This window comes from Carlito syrichta, unplaced genomic scaffold, assembly GCF_000164805.1.
Source record: "Carlito syrichta isolate Samal-C Ts95f unplaced genomic scaffold, Tarsius_syrichta-2.0.1 Scaffold287498, whole genome shotgun sequence".
Classification (NCBI taxonomy): domain Eukaryota; kingdom Metazoa; phylum Chordata; class Mammalia; order Primates; family Tarsiidae; genus Carlito; species Carlito syrichta.
In genome coordinates, this window is record NW_007231594.1 from 48,739 (window position 1) to 73,821 (window position 25,083).

The window sequence follows — 25,083 nt, forward strand, 5'->3', positions numbered from 1 at the left end:
GGCGTGGTAGCGCATGCCTGTAATTTCGGCTACTTGGAAGGCTGAGGCGGAAGGATCACTGGAGCCCAGCAGGTCGAGGCTGCAGTGGCCAGGAGCGGCCACTGCAGTCCAGTTTGGGTGACAGAGTGAGATTCCAACTCAAAAAAAAAAAAAAAAAAAAATTAAAAGTGGGATATTCTTTGAAAGACTTTGAGTCTGCTGAAAACCTCCAGGCTCCTGGGTCCTTTTGGGCACCCTCTGACTCTTCTTCAGCTGACCAAATCAGCATTTGCCTGTATGACACTTGGTGACTTTCACTAGAGAGTTTTAAATTTAAACTACCAAACAATTGACCGATTACCATAAGTGAAGAAACCATAAGTGAAACCGTGAGCCAAGAGGTAGAAGCTGTCCTGAGGCTTGATAGCAGTAGTTACTCTCTTGACAAGGCCTGTAACAAATGATTTGTGTTGGGGGGGGCGGGTGTCCTCTGCTCTCTACAGTTCCAGCTCCACAGAGATGCAACTTACGGCCATCTTTAAGAGAGACAGTGCAAGTGACCTCCTGTCTTTGGATTCCAACAAAATTGAAAGTGAGGGAGTTCATCGTGAAACCATGGAGGAGGGCAAGCCACCAGAAGTCTATCTCACGGCTGTAGACCTCAAAAAGCTGATCAGCAAAGTGCTAGAGGAAGAACAATCCTTGGATATGGGGACAATTCAGTTCACTGATGGTCAGTTGGCGATTTCATCGTTCTGAGTCTATTCTCGTTTTGGGGAGAGAGACTAGGAAGTATGACTGTGTTGTGGAAACTGTCATTATAACGTGGACCTTGCAAAGTCAATCATTACTGCGACAGGCATACCACGTGTGGTACCATCTCCGTCATTCCTCACTCCTTCCTGTGTTTCATGTGATGAGCCTTTGGTACCCACTTCATGCCAAGGATGGCCCAAGGAGAATCCAAGGGTTAGTCCAGGCCAACCAGGGTCATCCGTTGAAGGCCAGGTGAAGAGAAGAACCCACAGACAATTCCATTACCCTGACACAGCCTAAACAGATTTTCTCATCTCGTCAGTTAGTCAAGGCCTCAACAAGAACTTTATGGGCCATTCAAGTTAGGATAATTTGAGGAGATAAAGGGACTATTCATAAAGGTTTGCCTCTACCCAAAGGATTAGGGCCATACCCTGAGGTTAGAAGCTGCAGTCTCATTACTACCTTCAGGCCTGAAGGATTGTCTAATGTTTTAAGTAATCCCAAAGACAGAGAGCAAAAAAAATAAAATAAAAACCATTGATATGGTCCAAGAGAACCAGGCACACTCAGGGTCCTCAGAGGGTGCCCAAAAGGACCCAGGAGCCTGGAGGTTTTCAGCAGACTCAGTGAATGGCAAAATTGATGGACACTGGAAATGCTACTTTAGAATGACATGGCATGAAACTGTCATCCTCTGTCAGTTCTGCTTTTCTGATTTAGTCAGGCAGACTCTTAACACTAGAAAACTTCATAAAAGTCTCTTGGGACAAGACAAAGGACTAGGAAAACACACGGGTATAATATAAGGTCCGCTTCAGACTCGTTTCAGAGACTACCTGATACGCTGGGTTTGTCTCTTTTGAGCTCTCTAGGGTGTTCTGAGAATGAGGCTTTAGGATGGGAGTAGGTCCCCACAAATTATCATTGGTTCCAGCATTTACTCTGGCCATTTCTATTTTTATTAGCTGAGTCATGTTTTTATCCCTAATGGTCTAGACAGCCAGACTGCTTGGCGCAAATCTGTAGAATAAACCTGAAAGTACTAAAATCCCACCCTAATCACTATTCTTATCACATAAACATGCAGAATGCATTCTTTGCTTCAGCTCTGCAACGTATCATGCAACTCAATGACCCTTTTTCTGTGACTCTGACCTCTTAATGATTTGTTCTACTGTGCCTTAAGGACTGGTTATTGTACATGTTTCAAACTTGACTGCTTTTACTGCCCCGACCATAAAAGAAAAGAGAAAGATGCACTCAAATCTTGTGATTTTTCACTCACAGAAATTGTTGGTTCACTGCCAGACACTGGTCCTGATATCCAAACAGGACTGTCTACGCCCCTTGCTGACATCACAGAGGTGAGTAACTTTATTGTCCTTTTGTTCTTCATATGGGAGCAAACTCTCAAAGCCTTCCATCAGAAAACAAACCAGCTGAACAGCAAAATCCCCTCTGCAGTGCTAATTATAATTCTTTTCTGTTTGCACAGGCAGTTCTTGGTTAACCCACTTTCAGTATTTGCATTAATGAAATATAATACAACTTGCATTTCAAATATTCTAAAGTTCAAAGTTTTCTTCAATTTAGTTAGATCTCTGTTTCAATTAGAATCTGGAGGTGCTCCGTTTTTTATAAAACCAACACATTTTCATGAACTGCAAAGCATAATTAAAGCAGACAGTATCATTTAACTTTGACTTTCGGAAATAAATATAAACATGATCATACTTTGTAAATTTGTTTGTAAGTCTTAAGGTCTTATCTATATATTTATTTATGGGGTTCGATCAATAAAAGTTAATATCTTAAAAGTAAAAATAATAAATTCAGTAATAACTTTTGTATTTTATTTAAAGTGATGTTTTTTTAATTTATGTCCCTGGAGTGTTTAGAAATAGATGTGCTAACTAAGCCCTGTTCCTTCTTGAAATACAAGAATTCATCAATTCTAACAATTCAAAATATTTCAGTTATTAAGTAGGCCTGTGCAGGCAAACTCCATTATTTAAAAAGCCATGCTTGATCACTGGATCGGTGCATGTTAACCTTTCAGAACCTCTTTCTACATCAGAACTTTCCCCCACAGTAGATTCAAATCAACTACCAAATGATTTTCTGAAATTCAAATGGAAATTGTATAACATGGATTATTGTCTCATCGGACACAGAGAAATGTCCCTTCTCAACCTCTGTCTTTCCAAATTCATTCTTCAGGATGTTGCTTGGAGTCCAGAACTTCCTCTCGGTGAACCCAGTCTTGAGGCAGTGGACGAAGCAGAGCACGGTCTACCTGGTGAGTGTCTTCCTTCAAGTCTAGGCTAGCTGACAACAACTCTTTGAGGAACCCATTTATGACACTGCCTCAAAGACCAGTGACAAATCCATCCCCAACCAGGAGAAGGTTTGTTCTCACCAGCATTTTCAGGAGAACAGTTGTCCATTGAACTACCCCCTTCTGAAAAGAAGGACATCCCAGCATTCCCCCCTTCAGCTCTAGTTCCCCGTCCCGCCAGCCCTTTCGTGGTGGAACTGATGAAGGATACTGAAACCAAAGAGCACCAGCCGCTGCCTACCAGAGCCACAGTCTCTTCTGGGCCTCTGAGCTGAGGATCCATCAGCACAAGGTAGGGTCATGAGGCCCAAGTCCGTAACAAGATGCTATGGTGACAGTGGATCGGGCTTTGCTTTACGTGTATGCCTAATGCCTCCTACTGTCTGTTCTGCTCTCTGTGTTTCTTAGTGCAAAACAGCACACGTGTAGACAAGTAAGGAAGCATGTCAGTAAACACTAAACTCTTGATTCGCTCTTGAATTTCCAAGAGGGTTGATTCTTGAGGCACTGGGATCCAACTTTCTCACGATGAAAGAAAAGTTTTTAACAACATAGGGGGAAGAAAAGCACTAATCCTGCAGGAGATCCTTTTTTTAGTGCAAAAAGTAGCTTATTTAGTGACCCCAAGAATCCCTTTGCTTGCCACCTAATAGAGCTCTCTGGTGAAACTGCAGTAAAGACAAGAGCCCAGGATACAACGCTGATGCCCTATGCTCCTAAGTGCACATGCCAGTGAAGATTTGTCTTGGCTGGGCTTTTTCATAGGATTATTGCTGTTTTAGTTAGGACTTTCTTTACAAAAATTCTACAAGTTCTGAGCAGTCTACCTTAACTTTATTTTCCTCATAAACTCTGTGTACAAGCAATATGCCATTTTACAGAATGCAAAGTTTTTCAGAAGTGCGTATATGTCATCATAGCAAAACCACCTATACTGATTGAATTTGGTTTCCACGATTATCAGTGAACAGATGTCAACTTCTTGGCACAGTTGTCTATTGCTGAATTACAATAAATGTAAGTGGGTTAAACTAACGTTCGGCCTAAAGTTAGTGGCTTAAAACAACAATCGTTTATTTTGCCCACAAATCTGAAATGTGGGAAGGGATCAGTGGAAACAGCTCTCTGCTCTGTGTTATGTCAGCTGGACTATCTCAGCCAGCATTAAAGATCCATCTCCAAAATGGTTCACTTGCACGGCAGGCAAATCAGTGCTGTCGGTGGGGGCCTCCCTTATTCTATCCATAGGTCTCTCCACAGGGTTTCATGATCTTCATCACAGCTGAAACCAAAAAGTCATTATTCCAGTCTCTAAAGGACCTAGAAACAGCATTATTTTCTCTCATTCTGCTGGCCAAACATCTACAAGTCCATCTAGATTCAAAGGGAGGGAACATAGAGCTTTTCCCTCGATGGGGAAAAATATTAAAGAATTTATGGCCATTTCTAATCAACCACATCCACACCCCCACTAGTCACTATTTTGACTTTCAAATCATTTGAGTTGGTTGGATAAAATGAAACAAAACTTTTGGTGAAAATAAATGATATTCATGGGAACAGATGGTTCAGATTTCTGAGATCTCATCTTGAATTGGCCATATACAGTGTCCCTGGCCAGGGTACTAAAGACTTTGTCCAAGATGACAAGTGTGAGCTCGGGTGATGCTCACACTTTTTTATTATTATGAAGATGTGGGGTACAATTCAGGGTTAGATATACAAACGTTGATTATGTAGGTACACTTGTTAATGAGGTATGCCCCTCCCTCCCTAGCTGTTTCCCTCAACTGCCAATCCCACAGCCCCCTGCCCACAGTTTCCCATTACTGCCAAATGCTTTCTTATAGTATTATAACTGTTTAAGTTCCACTTATGAGTGAGAACATATAGCACTCTGTTCTTTGTTTCTGTGATAGATCACTGAGTATGATCAACGCCAAATCCATCCAATTTGCTGCAGAGTTCATATATTTGTCCTTCTTTGTGGCTGCATAATATTTCATTGTGCATAGGTGCCACATTTTCTTTATCCAGTCCACCTTCGATGGGCAACATGGTTGGTTCCATGTTTTTGCTACTGTGAATAGATCTGCAGCAAACATGCATGTGCAGATATTCTTTTTGTAGAATGATTTGAGTTCTTCTGGGTATATTACCAATAGGGGAATTGCTGGGTCATAGGGAAGGTCAATTTCCAGTTCTTTCAGAAATCACCACACTGTCTTCCAAAGAGGTTGCACTAGTTTGCATTTCCACCATCAGTGTAGAAGCGTTCCTTTTTCTCCTCATCCTTGCCGGCATCTGTTGTTTGTTTTATTAATGATGGCCATTCTTACTGGGGTTAGGTGGTATCTCAGTGTGGTTTTGATTTGCATTTCTCTGATGATGAGTGAGGTTGAGCACTTTTTCATGTGTCTGTTGTCTACCCATATATTTCCTTCTGAGAACTGTCTATTCATGTCATTTGCCTACTTTTTAAAGGGGCTGTTTGTTTTTTTCCTTTTGGTGCGTTTGAGTTCCTTGTAGATCCTAGATGTTAGACTTTTGTCAGATATACAGTTGGCAAATATTTTTTCCCATTCTGTGGGCTGTCTCCCTGCTCTCTTGATGGTTTCTTTGACTTTGCAGAAGCTCGTTAGTTTGATGAGGTCCCACTTGTCTATCTTAAGGTATTGGCCTGTAGGGTTCTGAATAGGAATTGGTTACCAGTTCCAATCTCCATAAGGATGTCTCCTGCATTTTCTATGATTCTTATAGTTTGACATTTTATGTTTAGGTCTTTGATCCATTTAGAGATGATTTTTGTATATGGTGATAAGTAGGGGGTCATGTTTCAATCTTCTGCATGTGATCAGTCAGTTTTCCCAGCACCATTTACTGAATAGGTTGGGAGGGCGCTTTTATCCTCCCCTTTGTCATTTGAGGTTTCGATCTCTGGGTAAAGAGCCCATTTATCTTTGTAAACAAAACATTTTTGCTTTCTCCAGTTTTATATTAGTGGCGAAAGAATGGCAGTGATTAAAGTTTTACTGATTTTTGAGACATGAAAACACAAAAGCAGTGATATTAAACTCTCATTGGGTTCTTTCATGATATCATGAAACTTTCTTATAAGAACAGCATTTCAGGCAGATTTACAAAAATAATAGTGTGTCTGAAATGAAAGCATTATCATATTTTCAAATTGCTTTACTGTTTTCTTTTTATTTCACTTCCATTCCTTATGTTCACAAATATACCACAGAATGCTAACACTGGGAGGAATTCTAGAAGAATGTAGTTAGGTTGTTGTGTTTCCTAGATGCTGAAAGCCAAAGCTGGAGATGTGAAGTGCCTTGCTCAAGGTCACACTGCAGCTGGCCACAAAGTCATGGCCACTACCAAGTTCTACTACACAGTACTATGCTTGGCTTAAGTGACTCCAACCTGTACCAAAAAAAAATGTGTCCTCAAACTTGCTTTGCCTGAGAGAGCCTCTTCTCTATTTCATTTCTCTGCCTACTTTTCTAGACAGTCAAGGGTTCGAGTCTTTACGTCTCGCCTCCTAATTACCACAAACTTTCACCTCTCACCACACGATGCAGGTACATGACTTTCCCAAGTCACAGTTACACCTTCCTTACTGACCATGTCAGTAGCTGCATTCACCTTCATTCTATTGGATGCTTTCTGGCTGAGATTCTTTTGGCCCACCGCCTCTTGCCACTTCTACATCTGGTTTCTGGGAAAAAAAAAAAAACCAGCCCTTCTCAAGTCTTTTCATGTTCACCGGTTGCTTCTCCTGCAGTGAAGCGTGTTGCCCGATTTTCCAAAAAATTTGCTTGTTAAAACCTTGCCTGACTAAAAAGGTTTGTGGTGATTTACAGGCATGGATGAAAGACAAGGTTTTCTTTTAAAGAAGTGAAACAGGCCGGTTGCGGTGGCTCATGCCTATAATCCCAGCACTTTGGGAGGCCGAAGTGAGAGGATTGCCTGAGCCTGCGGGTTCAAGACCAACCTGGGCAACTTGGCAAGACCTCATCTCTACAATAAATCAGAAAAAGTAGCCGGGCATGGTGGCACGTCCCTGTGATTCCAGCTGCTGGGAAGGTTGAGGCAGAAGAATCCCCTGATCCCTGCAGGTCGAGGCTGAGGTGGCCAGGAGAGTACCACTGCCCTCCAGTCAGGGGGACAGAGTGAGACTGCAACTCAAAACAAAAAGAGAGAAGTGAAAGAAAAATGGAAGAGAAGATAAAGCAAGATGACTCAATGAAATGAAAACGTCTTGGAACTAGGTAGACATGGGAATTGCACAACATTGGGAAGGCCCTAAATGCCACTGACTAATTTATTGTTTTATTTATTATCATTAATTTTTTTACTTTTTTTTTTTATAAAGACGCAGGGTATACATCAGGGTTAGATCTGTAAGTAATTCCTGTGCAGGTGAAGTCTGGGTCTCCAACTGATTTAGGATCAGGTACCCTTTGTGCTGTTACCTGCTCTCCCCCCTCCCTTCCCTTGGTAGTGTCCCTCTGATCCCTCCCTTGTGACACTGCAGTTAATGTTCAGGTCCCACTTATGAGTGAGAACATGTGGCATTCGGTTCTTTGTTTCTGGGATAGATTGCTAAGAATGATTGTCTCCAATTCCATCCATTTGCTGAGACGTCCATAATTGTGTCCTTCTTTAAAGCTGCATAATATCCCATCATGTATATGTACCACATTTTCTTTTCCAGTCCACTTTCGGCGAGCAGTAGGGTTGGTTCCATGTTTTTGTTGTTGTGAATAGTGCGGCAATAAACATTCATGTGCAGGTGTCTTTTTGGTAGAACGAATTGAGTTCTCCAGGTATATTCCCAGGAAGGGGATTGCTGGGTCGTATGGAAGGTCAATGGCTATTTTTTTAATATGTTACCACACTATTTTCCATAGAGGTTGGAGAAGTTTGCACCTCCACCAGCAATCTAAAAGCATTCCCTTTCCTCTGCACCCATGCAAGCATCGATTGTTTTTTTGATGCACTAATGATGGCCATCCTTCCTCAGGTAAAGCGGCATCTCAGTGTCATTTATTTTTAAATGATTACTTTTGTGTGGTGTGAGTTTCGCCTCAATAAACTTTTTAAAATCAGGTAACTCAGTTGGGCACAGAGGCCCACACCTCTCATCCCGGCACTTTGGGAGGCAGAGGCGAGAGGCTTGCCGGAGCCCAGAGGTTCGAGACCAGCCTGAGCCAAGACCTCGTCTCTACATTGAATCAAAAAATTAGCCAGGCATGGTGGCATGCACCTGTGATTCCAACTACTTGGAAGGCTGAAACGAAAGGATCGCATGAGCCCAGCAGGTCAAGGCTGCGGTGGCCACGAGCATGCCACTGTACTCCAGTCTGGGGGACAGAGTGAGACTCTGACTCCAAAAAAAAAGTCAGACAACTCATTAGGGAAAATTGTGTACAGAATAAATGTCATGAAGCTCTATAAGTTTGCTTTAGGTGATCCATAAGGTGGCTCCGAGCTTCTCAGCAGACTGTACAAGCAGGAAAATGCAGTCAGTCATGTAATTTAGATCTGATGCTCACAGCAAGCCCATTTCTCAGGAAGAAAATGTCTCTGGTGGGTCTCCACAAGGAAGATGACCTGAGTATGGTAGACCATGTCCTGTCTGCACAAACCTTCCCACAGTGCAAACCAGTGCCGTGTATTCCTTTAAGGCTTTCCCCAGCTGTGTGCAATGAATGCCAAAGCACTGTTCATGGTAGAAGTTCTAGAAGGGGCTACGTTCTGACAGTCTGCCTCAATTCAAAATTGATTTTAGCTGGGTGCGGTGACTCCCAGCACTTTGGGAGGCAGAGGCGAGAGGATTGCCTGAGCCCAGAGGTTCGAGACTAGCCTGAGCAACATGGCAAGACCTCGTCCCCACAACAAATCAAAAATGTAGCCAGGCATGGTGGCACATGTCTGTAGTCCCAGCTGCTTGGAAGGCTGAGGCGGAAGGATCACCTGAGCCCAGCAGGCTGAGGCTGTGATAACAGTACTCTAACATGGGTGACAAGGTGAGACTCCAACTCAAAAAAAGAAAAAAGAAAAGAATTGACTGTAGAGTATTTAGAGGAATGGACGTGCTGCGTAATCTTCAATCAATGCTCTGTAAGTAAAAATTATATCTCATAACTGAGCTTTTGATTTGTATTGTGAAAGAAGAGGTGTATTTACTGGCATAGGCCTGGAGTACAAGATTCTATATGGCCAATTAAGGACAGATCCACATGCTGTCATAATTGGCCCGACTGGGAATAAAAGTGGCATCCCTCAATGAAAAGTGAAGACCCTGACTAAGAAACATCCCCTATATAAAATTTTAAAAAGGCAAGCAGCAAAAGAAGAACACCCTGGACAGGACCAAGGCATCCCTCCATCATAAAATGACTCTGGGTCTCCCTGATATACAGGTAAAATGAAAATTCAGGCTCTGAAGTTCTGCACCATGGTATTACTGAGTTAATTTTAGCCTGGAAAATTTTTAAGGTTGGTGTCACCCACCAAGCCATTAAAATCTCATTAAAGCACTCATAGAATCTTTTACCTTAAGCAATTTAATACCGTGCTTATAAAATGTGCCCATAAAATACAATGCATTGATAGACTGAATAGAACTGTGAGGCCTCCACTGTTGATATTTTTTAGAATACTTCATCTCAAGTCATTCTTTGATGCACAGCCAGTTATTTATTAAGATCATTCCTACTTCTTAAAAATGAGTCATAAACATATAGGAGAAACTCAATATTCTGTCCTCTACTGTATTCCTCTTGTTCAAAAACAGTATCAAATCAGTCAGGCAGGGTGGCTCACACCCGTAATCCAAGCACTTTGGGAGGCTGAGGCAGGAGGATTCCTTGAACCTGGAAGGTGAACACTGCCTGGGTAACATAGCGAGACCTCGTCTCTACAAAAAAATCAAAAAACGAGCAGGGCATCATGGTTTGCTCATGTAGTTCTAGCTACTCGGGAGACTGAGGCAGAAGGATCCTCTGTGCCCTGGAGGTAGAGGCTGTGAGGGGTCATGATCGTGCCACTGCACTCCAGTCTGGGCTACAGAGTGAGACCCATACTCAAAAAAAAAATAGTATCAGATCATTAGGGCATAAATGTTTTATGGTTGGTTTGGTTTAGGTGTGTGTAGGCGGCAATATATTTCTCTTTTAGCTCATCAGAGTGATTATCTGACCTATCAAGACAGAAGCTCTTTAGCGTTTCACCTCCCAAACTATAAAATTTCTCACTTGCAAGACATTCCATTTAAAATATAAGCCACGGGGCCGGGGGTGGTGGCTCACGCCTGTAATCCCAGCACTTTGGGAGGCCAAGTGGGAGGACTGCTTGAGCCCAGGAGTTAGGGATCAGCCTGGGCAACACAGTGAGACTGAGATCTAGCCTCTAAAAGAAAAATTTTTTTAATTAGCTGGACGTGGCCGGGCTTGGTGGCTCAGCCTGTCATCCCAGCGCTTTGAGAGGCCGAGGTGAGTGGATTGCCTGTGCCCGCATGTTCGAAACCCGCCTGGGCAACTTGATGAGACCTCATCTCTACAATAAATCAAAAACTAGCCGGGTGTGGTAGTGCGCGCCTGTAGTTCCAGCTACTTGGAAGACTGAGGAGGAAGGATCGCCAGAGCCCAGCAGGTCGAGGCTGCAGTGGCCGGGAGCGTACCACTGCACTCCAGTCTGGGCGACAGTGAGACTCCAACTCAAAAAAAAAAAAAAATTAGCTGGACATGGTGGCACATGCCTGTAGTCCAAGCTCCCAGGAGGCTGAGGTGGGAGGATAGCCCGAGCCCAATAGGTCGAGGCTGCAGTGAACCATAACCATGCCACTGTACGCCAGCCTGAGTGACAGCATGAGACCCAGGCTCAAAAATAATTAATAACTCAACAAAATGCAAGCTATGGCCAGGCAGGATGGCTCACGCCTGTAATCTCAGCATTCTGGGAGGCTGAGGTGGGAGGATCACCTGAGGCCAAATTGACTGTGGTCTGCCTCTGTTTGTTGCAACATTGTAGTGTCCAGCCAAGTGCTATATTACCAGGCGATTAATATAGGTCGAATGAATAAATGTATGTATATTTTAATGCCTCCGTGAAAGTCAGAGTCCATGAGAATGATCTGGTTCTTTTTCTGATCTGTCTCCTTGGAAGCGCAGAGCCAAATCCATGGCCCAGAAGCAGTATTCTCCTCTCGGTTCTGACCACACCACTCACCATTGCCATGCTGTGTCATTCATTGTCATGTGCTCATGCCTTTGCTCGTCTTATTTGTCTTGTGCCTGTAATACCCTTCCATCCTTCCAGCCTGACGATCTCCAGCTCATACTGTAAGTTGCAGCCAGCATGCCACCTCCTCTGTGAAGCTTTCCCAACAGTTCCCTAAAATGGAGTCATAATTACCATCTGTTTCCTGATTCCACTGCAAAATATCCTATACCACGATCCATCAAGCAGGCACCACGCAGTATTGAAAGTATTGCTATGCATAGCTGGGATCCTTCCAAGACTGAAGTCCTGAAGTAGAAGGATGCGTTCTCATTCCTTTAAAAAAAGAAAAAGAAAACTCCTGTGCTAAGCACGGTGTCTGGAACATAATTGTGGTTTCGTAACTATTTGTCACTGCTGTGAGCCTTACAGGGCCTAGCAGTATTATTGTCTCAGACAGTAAATGTCCAGAGGATATGCCCTCCACCAGTCCCTCCATCATGCCCTGTACGGCCTCCATGGAAGGCAGTGTACTTTACTGAGGAATGCCTCTGACCAAGTGAGGGTGCCAAAGATCTTTAATCAACTTCCCGTGATCACACTGATGGCATGCAGGCACACAGGGAAAGAAATGTGCAATAAGCCACTCTCCTAGCCAAAAATGTCCATTTCCTAACTCTCGGTCAGGAAGTCCTGGTATTTAATTCGCTCCACTTTAGACAAAAGGATACTAGTAAGACTTGAAAAGATGTGTAAGAACACCTCAGCTGAACCAAAGTGAAGCCACTGTGGTCAATATTTTTGACCATTCTTCCTTACCACAGAGTACGTTTCATCCTTACCAGAGAATACTACTTACAAAAATGGTTCCAAGGGATCTGAGAGTAACAGAGCATCTGAAGGAAGGAAGGCATGGTCATTCAAGCAAAGACTTGCAACTACACTCCATCCCTAGAGACAGCCTTCACAATGCCCAGGGAAAGAGAAACAGTAAACTGATACTTTTTCAGCTGGCAAATTGGGCACTTCTAGATTTAGCCTAGAGGTCAGGTTAGTTAAGACAACCCTTCAAGACTACAATTGGGGAAATTCAATGACTCTCCCCCGAATTCTGGCGATTCCCCAAAAAAATTCTTTTTCTCATTTTCTGCCCTTGGCTGAACCGAGAGGATTATATCTCTCCCTGAACTTCATCTTTTCTCCCTGTTTTCCCATCCTGGAGGTGAACAGTCTAAATTTCTCATTACCATTCAGAGATGATACTTCTGTGATAGATATGACTTCATTGAGGGTTGAGGTGATGAGGAGGTGATGAGGTCACATTGTACCAGCCAGCAAGCAACCCTAAGTTAAATATAGACACCCTACTGTCTCATAATAGCAATCAGGAGAGGAAAAATGGTGATGGGCCTTTGAAGGCATAGTTTACAGAAAGAACCAGTGGTTGAATTTTCTACATGTGAGAAATTGAGTGGAAAATGCATTCATTTCCATCACCGAGATGCTCTGTAGATACCTAGCTTTAAGGTTAAAATTATTTTCTTTCCTATTACAGTGAGACCTGTTAAGTGTCTAGGGAGAGAAGCTTAATGCTTCTCTAAATTGCGTGATATACTTTTCAAAATTACCTTGAAATTGTATGAGAACATGCTGTTAGCCCATTTTGAACCACAAATCGGCAATGAAATAATTTATATTCTATAATTTTGTAAGAATGGGTGCTATATATTTTCTAAACCCATAGGCCATTTGAAGGGGTCTATTTATGCCCAGATTTATGTAAGAAATTGTTGTGTGGCCGGGCTCGGTGGCTCAGCCTGTAATCCCGCGCCTTTGGGAGGCTGAGGTGAGTGGATTGCCTGAGCCCGCGGGTTCGAGACCCGCCTGGGCAGCGAGACCTCATCTCTACAATAAATAAAAAAAAAAATCAGCCGGGCGTGGTAGCGCATGCCTGTAATTCCGGCTACTTGGAAGGCTGAGGTGGAAGGATCACCGGAACCCAGTAGGCGAGGCTGCGGTGGCCAGAAGCAGCCACTGCACTCCAGTCTGGGTGACAGGGTGAGACTCCAACTCAAAAAAAAAAAAAAGAGAGAAATTGTTGTGTGATTTTTATTTGTAATGTTATTTTATTAAATAAAATTCGATTTAAATATATATATATATATAGACACCCTGCCCTGGCACAGCCACCCCTTGGCTGGAAACTCCCCGTTGGCCAGTACTGTCTTAGTTGCCCCCCGTTTTGCCATGTTGTTAAGCCTTCATTCTCTCAAAATTCTCCCCATGCTCTCCCTTCTTCCAGGCTGCTCCCAACTCCTTCCCCAAGTTATGGTCCAGTTTTGATGCAGAGTAGTGGTCCTGTTTAATCTCTTACCGACATTTTTCTGAACAGAGACCATATGTTTCCAATGATAAATGCTGCCACGTCTGTATGGACAAAAGCAATTGGAGGTGTTTGCAGTTAGAAGTTGCCTCTCTTAAACCAGGCGCGGTGGCCCACACCTGTAATCCCAGCACTTTGGGAGGCAGAGGCGAGAGGATTGCCTGAACCCAGGGGTTCGAGACCAGCCTGGGCAAACTGGTAAGCCCTCATCTCTACAATAAATCAAAAAATTTGCCAGGTGTGGTGGTGCACGCCTGTGCTTCCAGCTACTTGGAAGGCTGAGGTGGAAGGATCGCCTGAGCCCAGCGTGGTGAGGCTGTGATGGCCGTGAGTGTGCCACTGCACTCCAGCCTGGGGGACAGTGTGAGAGTCTGACTCAAAGAAAGAAAGGAAGAAAAAGAGAAGAAAACTGTCCCTCTCTCTTCCTTCCACGCTTAGTCTGCTGCACATGGGCTCAGGCACATACGCAGGTGATGCTAAGTACCAAGCTGTTTTTGATCACTCTTGGCAACTTCGTCTCACCTGGCGGCCACTGTCTCTTCTTCCTTCCCCAGGGGAGTTTTCTCTCCCTCCTCCGTGTCATATAAGTCCATCCTCTGGTGTTACCCCATATGGCGTTAGTGCACCCTGACATCCCCCAGGGGTCCCGTGTAGATTCTCTGCACATCTTTAGATGGGAAACTGGCCCGGCACAGGCAAATTTTAGGGGCACTGTAGGCCACAGATCCAAGCAAAGGCTTCATATGCCAGGAGACCACAGAGTAAAAGAAGTTCAATTAATTTTCTTCATTAGTAGGGGCTCTCTGGGATGCTGTAATCATTCATTTATTCATTCAACAAATATGTTGCTTACTAGGGGATAAATTGATAAACAGAGCAGACATACTTCATGTCTGTCATGGCTTGGGTCTCCCCCACCCCCAAACAGACCCCAAAACAAGGATTCAATGGCAGTTTATTTCAGAGACGTTTCCAGCAGAGCCAGTAGGGTGATGGAAAGTGAAGCAGGGAAAAAGATGTCCAATACAGCTCGTTAAACTCATCTGTGTGTGCTGGTAAATGTTTGACAACCGATCTCAAAGAAAAAAAAGTGGAATATATAGACATAGAGACTTTTATTATAAAAGCATGCTGATACAAAGGATATGAAACACACAATTTACAAATAAGATATGCAATATTCTTTATTATCAAGTCCATATAGCCAGCTAATTCTCTTAAGGAAGTCGTGCTTAAACTGAGATCCAGGCGACAAGAAGACAAAAATAAAAATTGAGGCGACGTGGCAGAGAGTGTTTTGAGCCGAGCAGAGTGGTTGAAATTGCGGACACATTGAGGGGGAGTCAAGGCAGCCCTGTAGCCAGAGCACAGGAGTTAGAAGAGATGATGCTCTGAAAGTATCGAACTTTATGAGCCCTAGTAAGAATCATTCAAGGGCCGGGCTCGGTGGCTCAGCCTGTAATCCCACGCTTTGGGAGGCTGAGGTGAGTGGCTTGCCTGAGCCCACGGGTTTGAGACCTGCCTGGGCAACTTGGCAAGACCTCATCTCTACAATAAATTTTTTAAAAAATTAGCCAGGCATGGTAGTGCACGCCTGTACTTCCAGCTACTGGAAGGCTGAGGCGGAAGGATCGCCGGAGCCCAGCGGTCAAGGCTGGGGTGGCCGGGAGCGACCACTGCGCTCCAGTCTGGGCGACAGAGTGAGACTGCAACTCAAAAAATAAATAGAGAAAGAAAGAATCATTCAAGGGTTTCAAGCAAAGAGATGACACAGCAAATTTGAGTTTAACCAGACCCTTCTGACTACACTTTGGAGAAAGGGCTGAAAGTCAGCAGAGGCAAGCAGTCGATTGGAAGAGTCTTCATAGGAATGCAGGCCAGAAATGTGGATAGCTAGGACCTGGCTGGAGGGGGTGGAGGAGAGATGAACAGAATTGCATTGTTTTGGTTGGTACTTAAGGGGTAAAACCAATATGAAGAATCCTGAATCCATGCACGGGCTCGGCAGGAAATGTTGCCCTGAGTGACAGGCACTGTCTGTTCCAGGCTTGTTAGTGGGAAGCGGTCACCTACATATCTGTGATTTCTGTGCTGGACCAGTGAACTGGCTTTGGCCAGTACTCTCAGGTGTTAGAAAGTCCCTTCATTACCATTCGTCGGTAATGAGTGAGCACATTCTGGGAGCTGTCTGCCTTCATCGGTTCTCAGGTGCTTGATACGGCCACTTTTAATGCTTCCACCTGATCTTATGAGCTTGCTAGCTCAGGTTTACACAAAGAAAGAGACCCACAAATATCCATGAGTGATGCTTCTGCATGCTTTCTCATCCTGCCCATCCCGACTTAGAGGCCTCAGCCCGACAGCCCATGGGTTTTTGTTGGGGTTTGGTTTTTAATTTGTTTCCTGTGTCCTGTCCTTTTGCTTTAGCATCTGTATTCTATCTCTTCTCGTTTCTTGGAGTGGCCCCTAACACACTGCAGGGGTTGTATTTTTATCTTGATAACTCTAGTCAAAATACCAGTATCTCGCCGATGCAAGAAAAACAGCCTGCGGCAGCTCCAGGCTGAGTAAAGGCACGCAACCGCACCGCAGGCTACATGGTCCTCATGGGTTATCCAGAAACCAGCTTGGTTCCGTCTTCTTTTCTCACTGGGCAGCACTGAAACAATTGGAATAAACCTGTTGAGCTCTATTCTTTAGGTGGTAAATAACTCTCATGACAAGGGGAACATCTCTGCATGAATAAACCTTTAAATGCATTTCTAAGCCATTATGACAATTTCAACAGAAATTTTAATTTAAAAGCATATCACTCGGTTATCACAGGTGGAAAATTGAGAATGTTTTCCCAAGAAAAAATGTTACCATAAGACTTAAGGAAGAAAGACTTCAATCCCCAAGGTAGTGGTATTGGGAGTTAATTAAGTCATGATGGCAGAGGCATTGCAAAAAGAGAAGAGAGATAATCTCTCTCTCTCTCTCTCTCTCTCTCTCTCTCTCTCTCCCCGCTGTGGGACTACAACTAGAGTACAACTATCTAGAAACCAGGAAGAGAGCCCTCACTAGACACTGGAATTGCCGCTGCCTTGATCTTGGACTTCCCAGCTCTCAGAGTTGTGAGAAATAAATTGCAGTTGTTTCAGCCACCCAGTCTATGGTATCCTGCTATGGCAGCTAGCAATAACACAATCCCAACTTTAGATAACAATGCTTCAGTATACATTTCCAAGGCCTAAATTTGGGAGTAGATTCAAATTTCAGGTTGGAGAACTCCTAACTACAGTCACACCAGAACTTCAACAGAATTGTTCAACAGGTGCAGGGAACAGCTCTGAAAAAGACAAGTTCACACCAGACCACAGTGTACTTCCCATTTATTTCTTTTATTCAAGACTTATACATATAAAATAGGGAACAATATATAAAGACAACTTAAAGAGATTTATAAGGCTGGGCGTGGGAGTTCATACCCGTAATCCCAGCACTTTGGGAGGCTGAGGTAGAAGGATTGCTTCAGCCCAGGAGTTAGAGATGAGCCTAGGCAGCATAGCAAAACCTCTTCTCCATCAAAAAAAAATTCAAACAATTAACTAGGCATAGTGACACACACCTGTAGTCCCAGCTACTCAGAAGCCTGAGACAGAAGGATCTCCTGAGCCCCGGAGGTTGAGGCTGCAGTGAGCTGCAATTGTGCAACTGTACTCCAGTCTGGGCAACAGAATGAGATACCACATTTAAAAGAAGGGAGGGCGGTTACAGAGACTAAACATGTATGTTTAACTATTTTAGATCAGAAGAGAAAAATCAGTGAGCAACAGAGGCATCAAAGAAGGCACTTACAGATCTTGAAATGGGCTGGGAGAGTGCCAGGATTTGGCTGAAGAGAGGGGAGACTACCCTTCAAGTAGAGCAAGTTTCATGAGCTGAGCTGCAAAGGTTGGAGTGAGTTTCAGGAAAGAATGCAGAGAGATAAGTAGGGGAAAGATATATATCAAGCAGGGCCTTAGAAACCAGAAAAAGAAGCTCATTCTGAGCATTCAGAAAATGTCGGGGATTGATAAAAACAGAGCTTAGGAAAGTTAGTCTGACTACAGCTTGCTGGGTGAAAAACAGAGTGGGAGATTTTGTTTTCTGTATTTGGTGTGAAGCTTTGGGGGCATAGATGCAAAAGGGAGAAAGAAAGAGGATACGAGAAATATTTTACTTAAAAAATAAAATTGTTATGACTGAATTGCGAGAAAACAACATGCCAGCCCGCCAGAATTTGAATCACGAGTCCTTTATTAAGCGGATGGTCAAGAGATGAGGTCTCACCCAAGTTGCAGTCTTTTTTTTTTTCATGGAGGCCTTCAGCTAAATGGAAGAGGCTCACCCACATTATGGAGGATAATCTGCTCTACTCAAAGTCCATGATTAAAATGTTAATCTCATCTTCACACCTTCAGAGAAACACCTAGAATAATATTTGTCCAAATATCAGCACTTCAAACTTTCTAAAGCATCGCCTAAAAGGCTGGTCTGGAGGTTGGCATATTCTCTTAAGGATTGGATGTCTGGGAAGGCTCTTAATTCTCCTTCATAAATGAAGCTTAGCTTGGCAGAATAGGAAATTATTGGCCTGAATTGCTTTTCTTTAAAAATGTTAAAGATGAGACCCCAGTCCCTTCTGGCTTATAAATTTTTTGCTGAGAGGTCTGTGCAATTCTGATGAGTCTTCCTTGGTAGGTGATCTGTCCCTCTCTCTAGCTGCCTTTAGGATTGTTTCTTTCATGCTCCCTTTGGAGAGTCAGATTATTATGTGCTTGAGGTTAGTCTTCTCATGTAATACCTCACAGGATGTCTCTAGATCTCTTGTGTCTGCATGACTACCTCTCTAGTGAGACAGGAAATTTTTTTCTTGGATGATCTCTTGGAAAACTGTTTCAGAGCCGGGTTCAGTGGCTTAGCCTATAATCCCACACCTTTGGGAGGCTGAGGTGAGTGGATTGCCTGAGCCCGCGGGTTCGAGACACACCTGGGCAACCTGGCGAGACCTCATCTCTACAATAAAATAAAAAATTAGCCAGGCGTGGTAGTGCATGCCTGTAGTTCCAGCTACTTGGAAGGCTGAGGTGGAAGGATTGCCGGAGCCCAGCAGGTCGAGGCTGCGGTGGCTGGGAGCGGCCACTGCACCCCAGTCTGGACGACAGAGTGAGACTCCAACTCAAAAAAAAAAAAGAAAACTGTTCCAGAGTATTCTCTTCTCTCTCAGGAATGCCAATCAATTGTAGATTTGGTCTCTTTACATAATCTCAGACCTCTGGTAGGCTTTGTTCATTCTTCCTAAGTCTTTTCTCCTTGTTGTTTGTTACACTGAGTTAGTCCAATAATTTGATCCTCAAGCTCTGAAGCTATCCTCTGCCTGGTCAATTCTGCTGCTAAGGCTTGCCACTGTGTTTTTGAAATTCAAGAGAGAAGTCTTCATTTCCAGAAGTCCAGCTTGATTTTTTCCTTAGAATAACCATCTCAGCTTTCACTTCCTGTCCTGTATTTGTGCTCTGGATGATCTCGATGTCCACTTTCTTGACCTCCTTGAGTGTCTTTGCCATCTATACTCTGAATTCTGTGTCTGTCATCAGCACCGGGTCATTCCTGATGGGTTCCATTGCTTGGGATTGTGAAATCCTCTTGTGGATGTCAAATCATTAAGGCTTTGGGGATGGCCAGTGTTTTTTCACTGGTTCTTCCTTATCCGTGAGGGAAGACTCTTTATATTTTATTTTCATTATTTTAGATAAAGTTGCTACTATTGTGGTGGCAATTTGTGTTGTTGTTTTTTTTTTTTAACCTGACCTCCCTCTTCTGGTCTGTCTGTGGGAAGGACAGTGTGGTGAACTGCATGGTGAAGTCTGGTGAGAGTGGAGCAAAACTCTTCCTCCAGTTCAGAAACAGTCCCCTCAGCCGGGCTCGGTGGCTCAGCCTTTAGTCCCACACCTTTGGGAGGCTGAGGTGAGTGGATTTGCCTGAGCCCGCAGGTTCGAGACCCACCTGGGCAGCGAGACCTCATCTCTACAATAAATCAAAAAATCATCCGGGCGTGGTAATGCATGCCTGTAATTCTGGCTACTTGGAAGGCTGAGGCGGAAGGATCACCGGAACCCAGCAGGTCGAGGCTAGGGTGACCGGGAGTAGCCACTGCACTCCAGTCTGGGCGACAGAGTGAGACTCCAACTCAAAAAAAAAAGAAAGAAAGAAACATTTCCCTCGCTCCAGCACAGGCACCAGGTTTGCTGGCTGGTCAGAGCTCAGAATCTTCCTCACCATCCCCTGTGTCTCTTCAACAGGGTTGGTAGGTAGCCAGGAGGGGTCCCGTGGCTCTACTCTGGCTCAGGTGCCCTTGGGGGCATGGAATGGCCTCCTTCCATCTAGACAGAACTGCTTTTTTTGCCCAGGGGTAGAAGGGAAACAGCTGTATTCATAGAGAGTTGTTTTCCTCCCTCATCTACAGGTGGGTGGGTTCTCTGCACTGCACTGCAGAGGTACCCTACCTCCTAGTTCCAACCCTGCTCTGTGGGAGGAGCTGCTGCAGCAATGGTGGGCTCCTGAAGCAATGGACCACAGAAACATCCCCAAAGTGGGAGCTTTGTCACTGGTGGGGGATGGAGAGGGAGAGAGGAGGCAGTGCACATCTGGCACAGACCAACCCTATGGGGTGGTTCCTGGGAGCCTTTCCACGGGGAATTGTTGGCTATTGGCACTAGGATCCAGGGAACCAGGGCTCCCCGGGCTACACATAGATCCTGCTGGGACCTCTGTCCCAATTCAAGGAAGTTCTCTGTGACCAGTAGTGCAGGAAGCGTGTGATGGGAGGGCCTAGGCTGTCTCCCCCCTTGCTGGGACCACAGAGACTTGCATGAAGCGTGTAGAGAAGAAAGGCTGTTGCTTTCATTCACCCCTTTCTTCTCCAAGAGTGTTCCCTCGATCTCATTATGGGGCCACTTCTAGGGCTGCATGAGGCTTGGAACTGTCTATCCCCCTCGTCACCAGGTGACCATCTGATAAACCTCAGCTTGGGTTAAAATTCTCAACAAGAACCTAGCAAATCACATCCAGCAGCACAAGGATCATCCATCATGACCAGGTGGGCTTATTTCCGAGGATATAAGGTGGTTCAACATACGCAAATGAATAAATGTAATCCACCATATAAAAAGGTGTAAAAACCAAGAACCACATGATTATTTCAATAGCTGCAGGGGGGAGAAAACATTCAATAAAATACAACATCAAATAAACATTCCTCAAAATAATAAGCACTGTCTTTGATACATCTGCAGCCTATATCATACCTAATAGGCAAAAACTTAAAGCATTCTCTGTAAGAACTGGAACAAGACAAGGTGCCCACTCTCATCCTCCTACTCAGACTAGTACTAGAAGTCCTAGCCAGAGCAATCAGGCAAGAGAAAGAAATTAGAGGTATTCAAATAGGAAAAGAGGAAGTTAAATTATTCTTATTTGCAGATCATATGATTCTATACCTAGAAAACCCTACAGAGTCTGTCAAAAACCTCCTTTCACTAGTAAACAACTTTGGTAAAGTCTTGGGATGCGAAGTCAGTGGGCAAAAATCAGCTGCATTTCTATATACCAACAATAAGCAGGTTGAAAAACAAATCAAAACAATCCCATTCACAACAGCCACAAAAAAACTTGGCATTAATCTGACAAAAGAATTGAAAAATCATTACAGTAAGAACTGCAAAACACTACTCAAAGAAATCAAAGTTCACACAAACAAATAGAAGAAAATCTCCTGCTCGTGGATTAGAATACTCAATATCATGAAGATATCCATTCTACCCAAAGCAATCTACAGATTCAATGCAATCCTTACCAAACTACCAATATCATTTTTCAAAGACCTACAAAAGAATACTGAAATTCACATAAAAGCAAAAAAGAGCCCAAATAGCTAAAAAACAACCCTCAGCAAAAAGAACAAAGCTGGAGATGTCACACTCCCAGACTTCAAATTTTATTACAAGGCTACAGTAACCAAGGCAGCATGGTATTGGCACAAAAATAAATACATAGACCAGTGGAACAGGATAGAGAATCTGGAAATAAAACTTCAGACCTTCAACCAACTCATCTTTGACAAAGTTGACAAAAACAAACACTGGGAAAAGAAAACCATATTTAGCAAATGATGCTAAGAACACTGACTACCACCACATGCAGAAAAAAGAAACTGAACCCATACCTATCACCATATACAAAAATTAAAACAAATAAAATACAACATCTCTTCTTGATTTAAAAAAAATCCTTGAATACCTAGGCATCAAAAAAACATTCCTCAAAATAATAAGAACTGTCTATGATATGCCTGGATCAAGGTCTTAATGTGACGTCTCAAACTATAAGAATCTTATAAGGAAACTTAGGGAATATCCTCCTGGTCATCAGCTTAGCCAATGAATTCATGGTCCTTGAAAACAAATGCAGCAAAAGCTAAAATTGACAGGGCCATGTCAAGCTAAAAAATTTTGCACAGCTAAAGGAACCATCAAAAGAGTAAAGAGACAACCCACAGAATGAGAAAAATCATTTGCAAGCTATGTTTCTGATGAAGCCCTGACATCTAGGGTATGTAAGGAATGTAAATGAATCAACAGGAAAAAAACAATAATAATCCCATTAAAAAGTGAGCAAGAAAAAAAGTAAGCAAGGGACATGAACAGACATTTCTCAGAGGAAGACATCCAAGCAGCCAACAAACATATGAAAAGAATGCCCAGCCTCACTAATTATCAGAGAAATGCACATAAAAACTACAAGGAAATACTACCTCATTCCAATCAAGATGGCTATCATTAAAAAGTCAAAATACAGCAGGTGTGGCAAGGTTTCAAAGAAAGAAGAATGGTTCTACATTGTCGGTGAAGAAGTAAGCTCATTCAGTCTCTGGAAAGCAGTGTGGTGATTTCTCAGAGAACTAAAAATTGAGCTACTATAAAACCCAGCAATCTCACTTCTGGGAATACACCCAAAGGAACACAAATCACTCTGCCAAAAAGACACCTGCACGCATATGTTTATTGCAGCACTATTCACAATAGCAAAAACATGGAACCAACCCAGGTGCCTATTGAAGGGGTGCTCTTGGGGGCATGGAGTGGCCTACTACCATCTGAACTAGATAAAGAAAATGTGGTACATATACTTGGAAAAATATTATACAGCCTTAAAGAAGAACAAAATCTTGTCCCTTGCAGCAGCATGGATGGATTCAGCTGGAAACCATCATTTTAAGTGAACTGTCATAGAAACAAAAAATCGGACACTGCATGTTCTCACTTATAAGTGGGCACTAAATATTGGGCACAAGAGAGGGAACAACAGATGCTGGGCAGTGCTAAAGGAGAGAGGACGAGAGAGAAGATAAGAGGCACACAACCACTCACTGGGTATCATGAGAGAGCTCACTAGAAACCCAAACCTTGTCTTCAGGCAACATACTTAGTAGCAAATCCTCACACATACCCCACACCTCTAAAATAAATAAGTACATGTATACATAACCAACATGTGGCTACCATGGCTCAGTCAAGCTGACACATAAAATTAATCATCTTGGCATATCTTCAAGGAGCTCATCATAGCGGGTAAAAACAGAGGGTGCTTTATCCATTACCCCAGCATGAAAGATACCAAACCAGAACTAAAGCAGGCAAAATGTGGTGATGATTTAGACATTCATCTTGTGCACAAAGGAAGCAGGTTTCCTGACGGAATGTGCTTCGGCATCATCTGAAAGCTGTGTTTGCCATTCGTGGTAACAGGCAGTCTGTTTTTGTGGGATTGGAAGGAACTCAGAGTAGGGATGTACGCACTTAGGTAGAGTAAGAACAGAGAGGTGTTCAGAGGAAGGCTGAAGAGAGAGGCACAGGGGTTGGTGTAGGTTGAATGGTCCGGGTAGCATCTAACCAGACTATAGTTGTCCATTCTCCCATTTATCACTGCTCAAGAGACGGGAGTGTGAGATATGCATAGCTACGGAGATTTCTGCCTCATGTTCCTGAATCTCGGCCTCTGCAAAGGAATATCAGAATTAGGATCGAAGGCACGTGTTTTCGCCCTCTCTTTTGCCCATTTTTGCAAGAGTGGGAGGCACCCATCAGACGGTTTGAAGCCAAGAGGAACCAAGAGCTGACAAGGCCACTTATGAGAATGTGAGGAAGGAGTGTCACCTGGGTCATCTTGTGGAGAACTGCATTAGGACAGGTACACAACACAATTGCATTTTAATCAAAAAAGCATCGCTTGCATTAAGGAAAAGTGATATCTTAGAAATTCAAAGGTAGAAATGGCAGGAGCATCTATCATGGATCAGGAGGCATGGATAGAAATGCCCACAAATAAATGTTTCCTTGGTTTTTAAGTTTTAAGAAGGTGAAACTGCCTTTGAAAAAGTGTCAGTCGACCCAGGCAACCTCTGGAATTGTCACTTGCTTCTGCTCAGCAGGATAGGTCACATCCTCCCTCTGACCTTAAATAGGTGAACGTTGGGAAAATGAATTCAGTAGGTCCCACTAATCTCAAAGAGAATTGAACATGTTTTGACCATTGAGTAAACCAAAAGATTAGAGAATGATCGGTTTGTTCTTCCTCTATTTTTCTTCCTTGGCAATGAGTGAGATGGTAAAATAACTCTCCATCATTGCTAGCTGACAAATTATCCGTATTGTCAGGCTAAGTAAAATCCTTGCCAGATCCTGTGTTTTAGCAAGAGCTTTGTGCTATTTGAAATGTTGGAGCAAGTACTAATCCACAGAATTTTTTTTTTTTTTTTTGAGTTGGAGTCTCAACTGTCGCCCAGACTGGAGTGCAGTGGCCGCTCCCGACCACCGCAACCTTGACCTGCTGGGCTCCGGCGATCCTTCTGCCTCAGCCTTCTGAGTAGCCAGAATTACAGGCGCATGATAGCACGCCCGGCTAGTTTTTTTATTTTATTGTAGAGATGAGGCGGGTCTTGAACCCGCGGGCTCAGGCAATCCACTCACCTCAGCTTCCCAAAGGCGTGGGACTACAGGCTGAGCCACCGAGCCCAGTTAATCCACAGAATTTTAGTCATATGCTTACAAAATATCACCCAAAGTCAGTATTTTCTCAAATCACCAAACTTCGTTGATAGAAATGGAGCAAATGCAGGTATTTTCAGAGGGGTCAATAGATAAGTCTATTTGTATTTATGCTTACCTGCTTTGACGGGGCATACGTTTATTATTTTTTGGTTGGTTTCATTAAAAATTACATATATGAGCTGGGTTCGGTGGCTGAGCCTGTAATCTCACACCTTTGGGAGGCTGAGGTGAGTGGATTGCCTGAGCCCACGGGTTCGAGACCC

At 43.6% G+C, this 25,083-nt stretch overlaps 1 protein-coding gene across 1 annotated transcript in view; it reads left to right on the forward strand.

The window, feature by feature from the left end:
• Nucleotides 1-25,083, forward strand: part of IMPG1 (interphotoreceptor matrix proteoglycan 1) — a 142,671-nt gene that overhangs the window by 40,641 nt on the left and 76,947 nt on the right. The window contains 3 exon segments of the mRNA XM_021709840.1: nt 483-712; nt 2,026-2,102; nt 2,959-3,037. Of these exon segments, the coding sequence (XP_021565515.1) occupies nt 483-712; nt 2,026-2,102; nt 2,959-3,037 (386 nt within the window).